Genomic DNA, 11,686 nt, shown 5'->3' with positions numbered 1-11,686 from the left:
TATTTTAATGAAGAGAGTTCTCAGGCAGCGTCCAAACAAAAAACACCTCAGGTGCAGCCAAGCAAGGATGTCCTTATATCAGGTGGGAAAACACCTCAGCCAGGTGTTCCTTAGACAGCGCCAGGAGATTCCTTCAGAGTTGACTAGGCATGCATTCAAAAGGCTGATCGCTATTGAAAATTGTTTCCAGTTCTCAAGCTATATATATATATATATATATATATATATATATATATATATATATATATATATCGGGTGACCCTGGCGTATAAATCTCTTTGCTAGAAGCTATAATTGTTGACCTAAATTCAACTCACATGTTAATTTTCTGCACTTTAATTTGGAGGTAGATAAAACGAGTCCGCGCCAGTGCCCAGACTCTCTGGTCTTGCTGCTCCCCATTGGCCACTTCAGAAGTCACATGACGAAGGTGCCTTGTAAATGAAGATGTGGGGAGCACTGGATTGCCCATGTTTCTTGGCTTCTGGTTGTGGGTGCCTCTTCTCAGCAAGCTCTCCATCATGGTCGAGCCCTTCTTGGGAACTTGGAAACTGGAATCCAGTGAGAACTTCGAGGAATACTTGGAACAACTGGGTGAGAAATACCAGTGCAAGGTTTGGAAACTGGCCATGCTCTTGTGACGGGGCTGGGATTGTACTTCACCATGCGTGTTCTTATAGTTCTCTCTTTCGTTTGTGGTCCTAAGGTATGTTCACACGAGATTAACCAAGTTTATGTAGCTACTTTTGCTTTTTCTATTATTAGTAATAATTGTCACTTTTGGGACTACAAGACTCACATATATTTCCTCCTAGTCATCATCCATATATTTAAGTCCATATATTCTTTATGAAAATATTTCAAAATATTTTGGAAATAACCCCTTGATAAAGTTTCTCTTTAGCTTGATCATTTCTTCAAGTAGCTTTTCCCAGCTTCAAATGTATGGACACTAATAACTATCTATAATTAACTTTATCAACTAAATTTGTTTCAAGGTTTGCTTTAAGTTATAACTTCAAAAGAGCAATAACAACAAAGTTTTCAGTTGGTTAATTTTTAGAGTTCTGATACCTGTGGAAGATATTTTCAAAATATTATTTTGAAGAATTTCAAATTTTTTATTGGGAAAATGGAACATTTTTTCTCATTAAATGTCTCACCAATGGCTACTTCTCAGAAGTGTAAACTCTACCCACTGTTGCACACTTATCCACATTGCATAAACACCTATAAAGTGGCTCAGGTCTGTAGCAACGAAACTATTTTTTACTAATGCTAGAAGAACAGTAATTATTTACTATCTATTTTAGTAATTTTAAATAATTAAGAGAAACCTCCCTTGCAATAACAAACTGTATATAAAAATCAAGAACTTTTTAACCTAATTTTTAAAAGTTGGCTGAAATAATCAATGCATCGTAAGAAGTCAATATGTTCATAATGTAATCTTTGTTTCTCTTGCATAATCAGTATTAACTTCTCAGGGACTAATAGGAAACATGTTTCCGTATCTCTTTATGGATTCATAGACTCATCTGCTTTGCGTTTACATTTGGGGGCATCTAAGAAACGGGGGGCTTCTGGCAAGAGTAGCATTTGTGCTGACTGGGAGCTGGGCTTAGACAGAGGCAAGAGAGCGTACAGCCGACACCTACTACGTGCCACTTAGCATCCAAGCCCTCCCACTTCATCTCCCACACACCTGTGAGGCGAGGCCCATAGCTGTGCGCAGTTGACTACTGAGATAATGAGCCCGGGCTGCGTGCCGGAGCCCGGCTTTAACCACTCACCCTGCTCTCCTCTGACCACGGCCGGCACTGCTCCCGGCAGTCCGACCGGTCTTGTCCTCCCACAGTCTGAATGTGAAATGAGTTTGATATCAGCACTGGGTGTGGCGTCAGCTCTTTGCCGCCTCCTGCAGGGGTCATGTATGAGGATGGACAGTCCCAACCTGAACAGCAGGGCCAGCTTCTCAGCCAATTGGTCTGGGTTGCCACCTCCTCTGCCCTTGGCCAGACAGGACTGAACCTGCTCTGAGACAGGATCTTGGACTTTAGGTCCTGTTCTTTTAGCACAGTGTAGGTGCTTTGAAATTTGTATCTATAATAATAAAATCGCATTATGCTAATTAGACCGGACGTCCTTCCAGACGACCTTCCGGATGAAGCTGCAGCGGCCCGGGGCCGCAGCCATGGCGGGGGCCGAGCCCCTTGCATGAATTTTGTGCATCGGGCCCCCCCCACGAACCATGACCATGTGGGCCAGACCTGGGCCTCAGCCTCCCCAGACGGGACCTGCATTTATTACTAATGCATTTATTACTAATATAAGAAATGTTAAAATTCATTTTCAGTTCTCCAACAGCTCTCACCCTCCTCTTGCCCACACAATTCCTGACCCATATCCTCAGGGCCAGTTCGAGACTGAGCCTGCTCACTGCCCTTTTCACAGAAAACAACCAGCGGCAGCGACACAGGGACGGAGGTGGGGAGAGGGTGCAGGACTGTCCGGGTGGAGATCGCAGAATTCCACGGAAGACCCGTGGCCTCAGGCACTGGTGTAAGGAACACGGCTGTGGAGGAAGAGGGTGGGCCCACCAGAGGGCTTAGCGCACACCTCATGGGCCTGGGTCAAACCCAGAAAGAGCGACACCAGAGAATGGGGGGCCAGGGAGGCAGGCTCGCAGGAAGTTGCCAGTGCTCCCTTGTTGGGGTGGGGAGAGCCGAGAGGCACCAAGAGCCTCCCTGGTTTTGGCAGCAGCACTGTAGTGGGGGAGCCGCAGACATGCCCCGGCCCGATGCACGTCCCCCAGGGCAGCGATCACAGGCTGCAGCGGTGGGGGCCGTGCTACTGACGGCGAAACGGCGGGATCCAAGAGCAGGGAGTCAGGAAGGGACGCTGCCCCGTCATCCAAACTTGACCCCAGGCCAGACAACCTGGGAGTTCCTCAGGGCAGCTGCCAACACGGGCGGGGTGGGGCGGGGGGGGGGGTGGGGGGGGACTCACACATGGAGGGACTTGAGACAAGCAGCCAGAGGGGTGGGGGAAACTGCTTCAGGCTCAGGATTGAGGGCAGCACCGGGGCTGCTGGACAGACGCCTGAGACAGCACCCAGTGACCGCACCCAGGCCGCCTCCTGCTCGGCAGTCAGTGGCGAGGGGAGAGGACCCAGGAGGCAGCCGAGGGAGCAGAGATGGGGCCTGAAGGCGAGGCTCTGGAGGCTGGACCAGCAGAAGGAGTGCCCACCTCACCCGGTGATGAGACACAACTCTGGACCCCAAATGGGGAGGTGGTGGCGGGGTGGGTGCCGCGGACTGCGGGCGGTGGGTGGAACGGCCTCACAGCAGCGGTCCCAGGGCCGCCGGGAAATGCATGGCCGCTAGGTCCCCAGCGCTGCCTCCAGGTGGCGGGAAGGCGCAGTGTCACAGAGGAGGAACGCTGCCGCCTGGCTGGCAGAAGGCACAGAGGCCCTCACACCGACAGGGGCCTTTTTGGGCAAAGTGTCGGCAGACAGGGCGGTTGGATTTGTCTTCATGACCCGGGTTCATCAAGAAGACAAGCGGCCAGCTTTTGAGCCTCGAGGATGTGTCTGTTCTCTGCGAAAGCCCCCCCGGGGGTCTCCCTAGGTCTGGCCCGGGAAAGGGAGGGTCAGCACTGACCCCCCACCAACCACGCCCATGTGGGCCAGACCTGGGCCTCAGCCTCCCCAGACGGGGCCTCTGCCGGGAGGAGGGGCGACCGGCCGGAGCGGAACCCTCAGTCCCCTGGGCCCCGGCACCCCTCGGAAACAGTGCGTCCTTTTGTGTCGGCTCCTTTCGCTCAGCATCACGTGTGAGATCCGTGCAGAGGCCGGGAGCAGGAGTTCGCTCGTTTTCAGTGCAGTGTCGCCTCCCGTTGCACGCACACAGCCTCGCTGTCCATTCTACTGATGGTGGACACGGGGTGGGTCCCAGTTTGGGGCTGACCTGGGGTCACCAGGCTCTCCATTGGCCATGGGGGTGGGCCCAGGAAGCTGGGTGGTCCCGCAGGCCGCCTTTGTCCCTGGCCTCCTCCTGCTGGGGCACCGGGGGCTGCGGCAGCGGCTTCGGCTGAGTCTGCGTCTCTCAAGTCCTTGAACAATTAGAAAACCTGTGTTTAAGTTTCGCCCTGCTACTCACCAGACACGTCACCTAGCATGAGCCCCCGACCTCTCGGGGACACCGTGTCCTCCTCTCTGAAATGAGGGTCTCAACACCCCACCCCCGCACCTGATCCCCTCGGAGGCCCCCTCAAATACTCGTTTTAGACAAAGCACAGGCTCGGAAAGTGAAGCTGGCTCTGCAAAACGACCCGGGGAGTTCGCAGACAGGCCTCCAGGCGGGCGGGTCTGGCTCCATCCAGCCCGCAGGGCGGGCCTAGAGAGGATGGGAGAAATGGGAGAAATGACGGCCCAGCTCCCGCAACTTCGGCGGGAGCCCACCCGCGCTCATTTTACTAGTACGTTGCTGCCAAGATGACTGTTGGCACTGCCTCCTAACCGGCTTAAGAAGGGCCGCTGCTGTGTCTGCCCCGCAGGCGTGCCCGGCACCATCCGGCACCTGGCCGCCCTGGAGAAGCCCAGGATCTGCATCAGCGCCCACGGGGACAAGGTGAGCCTCAGGACAGAGACCTCTTTCAAGAACTTCGAGATCTCCTTCAAGCTGGGGGAAGAGTTTGACGAAACCACAGCGGACGGCCGGAAAGTGAAGGTAAGAACCAAATCATCCTGGTCTTTCCAATCAGGAAAAACCTAGAAGGTGGTTGGGTGAGGTTCATTCATATCTAATCTGATTGATGACCTTGTGGTACCCATTAATGTTGCACATCTCCAAAGTCAATATTTTTTTTTAAGTTATATTTTTAATCAGAGAGGAAGGGAGAAGGAGAGAGAGATAGAAACATCAATGATGAGAGAGAATCATTGATTGGCTGCCTCCTGCACGTCCCCAACTGGGGATGGAGCCCGCAACCTGGGCATGTGCCCTTGACCAGAATCGAACCTGGGACCTTTCAGCCCACAGACTGATGCTCTATCCACTGATCCAAACCACCTAGGGCCAAATTCAATCTTTTGCAAATGATTCTGATGGTTGACAGGGCCAAAACTAACCTGCTTTCACTTTTTTTCTGATCTCTCTTTGCTGTCGGTGGGGGGTTAGAGAGCAACCAAAGGACTTGTATGCATGCATAATAGCATAACCAATGGACACAGACACTGGGGCTGTGGGGGCTTGCCCGGGGTGGGAATGGCTGGGGCGGGGGGGGGGGGGGGATCAATCAGGGAAAAAGGAGACATATGGAAAACTTTAGACCAAAAAAAAAAAAAAAAAGCATATAGCCCTGGCCAGTGTGCCTAATGGGTAGAGCGTCAGCATGAGCAACGAAGGATCTCAGGTTCGCTTTCCAGTCAAGGGCACGTACCTGGGTTGCAGTTCCATCCCAGGCTTTGGTCTGGGCACGTGTGAGAGGCAACCAATCCATGTGTCTCTCTCACATGGATGGTTCTCTCTCTCTCTTTCTGCCTTCCTCCCTCCTCTCCCTTCTACTCTCTTAGACATATCCTTAGGTGAGAATTAACAAAAAAATATAAATAAAAAAATAAAAATTTTAAAAGCACATAGAGGAAAACAATTCTCCACGGACCGTTTGGGTACCGCCTGCCTGGTGGAGGAGAGCGCTAACTGAATAATCCCTGGAGACTTCTCTAGTTGACAGTATTAAATTATAACAGAACTGAGGTGAGGATTTGGGAGGAAAAATTTCAAAATAGAAATTAAAGTGTCATCTTGTGTCGGTTAGAGAGTAGGGAATTGCTGTTTCTAACTGACTCCTTTATGCATTCATAGAGCATCATACGGTTGGACGGCGACTCATTGGTCCATGTCCAAAAATGGCTTGGCAAGGAGACAACAGTCAAAAGACAAATCGTAGATGGGAAAATGGTGGCGGTGAGTTTCCTCCGAATGGGACTCTTTAGATCAGCGGTTCTCAACCTGTGGGCCCTTTGGGGGTCGAACGACCCTTTCACAGGGGTCACCTAAGACCATCGGGAAACACATATAATTACATATTGTTTTTGTGATTAATCACTATGCTTTAATTATGTTCAATTTGTAACAATGAAATTGGCGGTCACCACAACATGAGGAACTGTATTCAAGAGTCGCAGCATTAGGAAGGTTGAGAACCACTGCTCTAGATGCTCCTACTTGAAGCAGGCCTCCCGAGGGGCTCAGCTTCTCCATCTGCACCCGACTCTTGGGACTGGGGAGTAGGGCCACAGGGGCTTAACCGGTCAGCTACCAACTTAACAGACTCCTTTTTGCTTTCAGAAACACACCATGAATAATGTTGTCAGCAAGCGAGTCTTCAGAAAGGAATGAAGAAAGCCGCCGCATCTGTGAAAACCCACTCACCAAGAAAACACGGGGGTGAAGATCTGCCTCAGGGCCAGTCATTTTAAAAATTGCTTAGTAGAAACGCTCAATAAAGCATCAGATTAGGTGCAGTTTCAGAGCTGAGTCATACTGAGTTTGGGACATTGTGATAAACCAGTGGGGCAGGAAGCTCCTGGCCTGTGGTGCGATTGTAGGAGCACCAGCGCCCTCTTTGTCCTCTGCCACCTGCCCCCCAGGGCCTGCGTGACTGTTAAAGTATCTGTCAAGTGGTGCTTTGTGGAGATTCACATGGCTTCAAAGGGGGGATCATTATCATCATTGGAACCTGCCTTGGGCAGCACAGATGCTGAGAACTAACATCGCTGGCTTTTTATTTTTGCCTTAGAAGGTCGGACCTCCTTAAAGTAGTTAGGATGGATGGAGGGATGGATGGAGGGATGGAGGGATGGATGGAGGGATGGATGAATGGAGGGAGGGATGGATGGGTGGATGGATGGATGGATGGATGGATGGACAAGCAAATAGGTAGATAACAAAGTAGAACCTGGACATTAGGCACTGTGTTTGAATTCAGCCTTTTTTCATCTCGCGGCAAACATAAACTAATTGCTAAAATTCTACAGCACACTGATTATATTTTTTGCTGATCTGACAAAAAATAGGTATAATTTTGATTTATTCACACCGAAAGGCTATTGTTGTATTGGCTGTTGTCATTTTTTAATTTGACAAGCTAAGGGAAAAGAGGTCAGTGCCCCTGACTAAATAGTCAGGTATTGCCTGTTTTAAAAATTCCTGTGGCACATCGGTTGAAAATTGCTGTTATAGAAGAACATTTAAAAACAATTATTGTCTTACTTACCCGTAAACCCATTTAAAATAACCAGGCTGGTGCATCTGCTGCCACAGTTTACAATGGGTATTCACAGAACCACATGTCACTACAAGCCAGCCCTGAATTTCTAAATGATCAGTAAGAAAATAATTGTTGAGCCCTAGCTGGTTTGGCTCAGTGGATAGAGCGTCGGTCTGTGGTCAGAGGGTTCGCGGGTTCATTTCCAGTGAAGGGCACGTGCCCGGTTGTGGGCTCGATCCCCAGTGGGGGGCATGCAGGAGGCAGCCAATCAATGATTCTCTCTCATCATTGATGTTTCTCTCTCTCTCCTTTCCTCTCTGAAATCAATAAAAATATATTAAATAAGTAAAATAATTGTTGGAGATAAAATTAATGGGTAAAGCCTGGAAAACTGAGGCTATTTGTAGCAGAGAAAAATTGTGTAAATATTGTGTGCACCTTAAATTTAAAAATAGATAACAGTTGGTTAAAAATGTTTGGAGTCGTGTCCAATGTGTGCTGAAATGAAAAGTCCGTGTCATTTGTCACCTGAGCTGGGTGAGAAGGGGCGCTGGCCAGGAGCGCGCTCCGTGATCACACCTGGGCAACGGGCACGGCCTGGAGCTGTCCCGGCAAACCAGGGTGGTCGCTGTGTGAGGAGGGGTTGAAGGGCCACGCACAGCAGGACGGAGCGGGGCCGGGCCAGAGCTGAGCCCCTGACAGGAGAGGAGGGAGGGCTGTCAGATGAACCCTGACGGCCTCTGAGCACACAGCCATGCACCTGCAGTGGCCGCTTGGTGGAGGCCTCACCCCTGCCGATGTGAGCAGGGACAGCCGTCCCACAGGACTTGTCCCTGCCTTCCCTAAAGGACTCTGGTGTGTACAGATGTGACCATCTCGCTCCCCAGGACTCACAGGGGCTTTCACCCCTCCAGGTAGTGTCCTGGGCACGACAGGACCAGGGACCAACGCCTGGTAGTTGGAGCACAGGTGCCTTGGCACCGCCTCAGAGCGGGTGGAGGTGTGGTTTGCAACCACAGGGAGAATATTTTACTCCAAAAACACTAGCCACTGACTCATTTAAATCTTCGGCGTCACAGAGGCATCACTAAGAAAAGAAGTATACAGTCCTGAATTGGGACTTATTTCTGCACTCAGGCACTGGGCTAGACCCGGGGGGAGGGGTGGGGTTCCGCCTGCCTTCTGATGTTGCCAGTAGCAGAGGCATCACGAAGCCCTCCGGCCTTTATTTTTATTCTGTCAAATGTCTATAAGAAATGAGTTTCTACTGAGACGCCTTAGTCTTCTTAAGGACTTTTTATAAGATCAGGCTCTTGCCCTGGCTGGTGTGGCTCAGTGGACAGAGCATTGGCCTGCGGACTGAAGGTCCTGGGTTCAATTCCAGCCAAGGGCACATGCCTGGGTTGTGGGCTCGGACCCCAGTAGGGGGTGTGCAGGAGGCAGCCGATCAATGATTCCCTCTCATCATCGATGTTTCTATCTCTCTCTCCCTCTCTCTTCCTCTCTAAGATGAGCCTCTTGGCATATCTGCCTTGCCTTCAAGGTCATTATCTCTCTGTGAGTAAATGATAATGCCACAGTAATCAATAGCATTAGATTTATCATTATCTCTGTACAAGGAAATGATAAAATGTCATTTGTATCAAGTTGTATTGGAAATAACAAAACTATTCATTATAGTGAGTTGAGCAATGAAAAGCCATTATTTATTCATTTTCCAAAGGAAGTGGGTGTAGGTTTTATAAGCCACACAGGAAAATACATTTCGTTTTCAAAAATTTTTGTTAAACAATAGAGAAGTTAAAAAAAATTTGGTTCTGAATAATTTAATAGTAAACTATTCTATTTTAAATACAGACTGATGCTTGTAGGAAAACATGAATGATACCAAAACCAATCATAATAAAACCATGATTAATACTATTATTAGAGAACTAGAGGCCTGGTGCACAAAAATTTGTGCACTGGAGGGGGGTCCCTCAGCCCAGCTTGCCCCTATCACATACTGGGAGCCATCAGGGGATGGCCTACTCCCTGCTCCCTGCTCCCCTAGGGGAGCGGGCCTAAGCCACAGTCTGGCCTCCCTTTGTGGGAGGCGACCGGGCTGATCAGGGGAAGGCGCCAGCCCCATCACCCTGCTCCTGCAGCCACTGCCAGTCACCGCAGCCACCAAGGTGTTTTCATCAACACGGACTCCAGTCCCTTCACCATGAAAAAATGACAACTTTCTTTAGGCATTTTCAAGATGTGTCTTTCATAGGATATGACATTTCTTTCTTTCTTTCTTTTTTTATCTTCACCTGAGGATATGTTTCCATTGATTTTTAGAGAATGTGGAAGAGAAAGGGAAAGACAGAGAGAAACATCAAAGTGAGAGGAACACTTTGATTGGTTGCCTCCTGCATGAGCCCTGAACTGGGCCCAGGCCAGGGAGGAGCCTGCAACCTAGGCACATGCCCTTGGTCAGAATTGACCCCAGACCCAGCAGTGGGCAGGCCGAGGCATTATCCACTGAGCAAAACCAGCTAGGACAGGATATGACATTTCTTAACCCTCCAGCAGTGGACCTTCCTTTTTTTCTCCAGGAGTGTGGTAAAAAACCCTAGGTCACCTATTTGGATTCTTATTACCAGTGGCATATAGGGAGCTAAGCCAATGAGTGGTCAGAAAAGGTGTTTCCTCTGTAGTTCACACCAATTGCCGGTTTGGCCCCTGCCCAGGTCTAACACCTCTGGCCAAGTCATTAGCTCTGGGCAGGGGACCTCCAGCTCCCTGTGATCGCTGGCTCCACTCCTGCTCCCCACCATCACTGGCTTCCCCCCTGCTCCCCACCATCACGGCTCCACCCATGCCCAGGCCTAACGCTTCTGACCGAGGCGTCAGGCCTGGGCAGGGGACCTCTCAGCTCTGATTGCAGGCTCTGATAGCCGATAGCTGCTGGGAGCCTACATCTTTGTTGGTGGTTAATTTGCATATCATGCTGATTAGCCAATGGGAGGTGTAGCAAAGGTACAGTCAATTACCCAGTTTGTCTATTATTAGATAGGATAATTCACCGGATTTCTCCTCCTCCTCCTCCTCTTCCTCCTTCTCCTCCTTCTCCTTCTTCTTCTCCTTCTTCTTCTTCTTGGTATCCAATACTATTCAGTAACCCACTAAAGAAATAATTTTTGAACATTCTTAGTGTATTTAATTTTCACACTTTTACACAAACATTCAATAAACACAAATGGACATACTTTTCTTCACTGGTCATAGAAAGACAGCTGACTGACTATTCCAAAATTAATAACCAAAAATTGATGGAAAATTGGATAAAGTGTCAGGGCATAACCTAATCCCCAAATTATAGGTTCTAAAGGTTTCTTTTTGAACATTTAGGGGGAAATATCGTCTGTCCACTTTGACCTTTGGTATCTAGATGCTGTGTGATTTGGGAGGGGTGAGGAGGGGAGGGACCACCTACCCAGCAGCCCGAGACACACAGAATCCATTGTCACCCAGAGACCCACCAGGTGAAGTGGGGGAATGGACGTGAGTCCTCCTGCCACGGACAGCTGTGAGAGCACTAAATGAGCTGCTTAACCACCAAACTTTTCTCCTTTGCAAAATGGAGAGATCGTCACAGCGCTGTGCGGAGGGCTAAGGACCGTGTGCAATGGACCAGCACAGGAAAGCCCTCATGTTTTTCTTCTTTTTGAAATCCTCACCCAAGGATATGTTTTTTTTTATTGATTATTGATTATTTTTTGAGAGAGAAAGAGAAACACTGATGTACCAGAGAAATATCAGCCAGTTGCTTCCCACACGTGCCCTAACCACAGATCAAACCTGCAACCTAGGTTATACAAGCCACCTACTTGCAATGGTTAGGGCACAGCTGTGGCACTGGAGACCTGAGCCCTGGAGGCCAGCGATTCTACTGTGATTAGCAAGTGGACCACAGGATGCTTCATGGCTGTGACGAGTGCCAACCTGATATACATATATAGTATCAGCTGCCTCACAGCCAGGATGAAAGCCAATGTGAAAAGCTGCTGGGAAAAGGCGTGGCAGCAACTAGGCATTATTCCCAAGAGCAATACTCCTATTCGAGGTGGTTTGACATTTGCACCCCCTGATCAAAGACGGGGTCTCTGATGACCGTGGGAGCCTAGGGACTTCATTCAGCTCATGACCTTCACTTCTCTTGACTTGAGGATGAGTGTCCCTGTCTAGTCCTGGTGACGTCAAGATGGCTTGCCGTCAGCCAGGGCCTCTGTGCAAAATATTGGTCTAGAGACCAGGCACCAGGGAGCAACGCCCAGTTCAAATCCTACTTCTCCTTTGTCACATGTTGGGAACAAGTTACCTACCTGCCATGATCTCTGCTTTGCTCTTTGGAAAAATGGTTGAAATACCAGTACTTCGC

General features: G+C 49.5%; 1 protein-coding gene across 3 annotated transcripts; it reads left to right on the top strand.

The window, feature by feature from the left end:
• Nucleotides 1-276: 276 nt before the first annotated feature.
• Nucleotides 277-6,535, top strand: LOC118670437 (fatty acid-binding protein 9-like). Of its 3 annotated transcripts, none has more exons than XR_004972329.1 (4): nt 282-594; nt 4,558-4,730; nt 5,576-5,759; nt 5,868-5,969. XR_004972329.1 is itself a non-coding variant. In XM_036337406.1 (4 exons), exons 1-4 carry the CDS (start codon nt 471-473, stop codon nt 6,402-6,404), a joined length of 450 nt encoding a protein of 149 aa, XP_036193299.1. In that variant the 5' UTR covers nt 320-470; the 3' UTR covers nt 6,405-6,535. The 3 variants fall into 3 exon arrangements, 2 of the variants coding, with proteins under 2 accessions (XP_036193300.1, XP_036193299.1); XM_036337406.1 differs by lacking the exon at nt 5,576-5,759 and adding an exon at nt 6,354-6,535 and having other exon boundaries at nt 320-594; XM_036337407.1 differs by lacking the exons at nt 5,576-5,759; nt 5,868-5,969 and adding an exon at nt 6,354-6,535 and having other exon boundaries at nt 277-594.
• The last annotated feature ends 5,151 nt before the right edge of the window (nt 6,536-11,686 follow it).

This window comes from Myotis myotis, unplaced genomic scaffold (genome assembly GCF_014108235.1).
Source record: "Myotis myotis isolate mMyoMyo1 unplaced genomic scaffold, mMyoMyo1.p scaffold_m19_p_16, whole genome shotgun sequence".
NCBI lineage: Eukaryota > Metazoa > Chordata > Mammalia > Chiroptera > Vespertilionidae > Myotis > Myotis myotis.
Note: the sequence above shows the minus strand (reverse complement) of the source record. Positions and strands in the feature narration are given on the sequence as shown.

Excerpts from the sequence above, each read along its gene's own strand:
- LOC118670437 (XM_036337406.1), top strand. The coding sequence starts at position 471 with ATGTTTCTTGGCTTCTGGTTGTGGGTGCCTCTTCTCAGCAAGCTCTCC. Across the intron at positions 595-4,557 it reads GGAATACTTGGAACAACTGG|GCGTGCCCGGCACCATCCGG; the intron begins GTGAGAAATACC and ends TCTGCCCCGCAG. Across the intron at positions 4,731-5,867 it reads CGGACGGCCGGAAAGTGAAG|AGCATCATACGGTTGGACGG; the intron begins GTAAGAACCAAA and ends ATGCATTCATAG.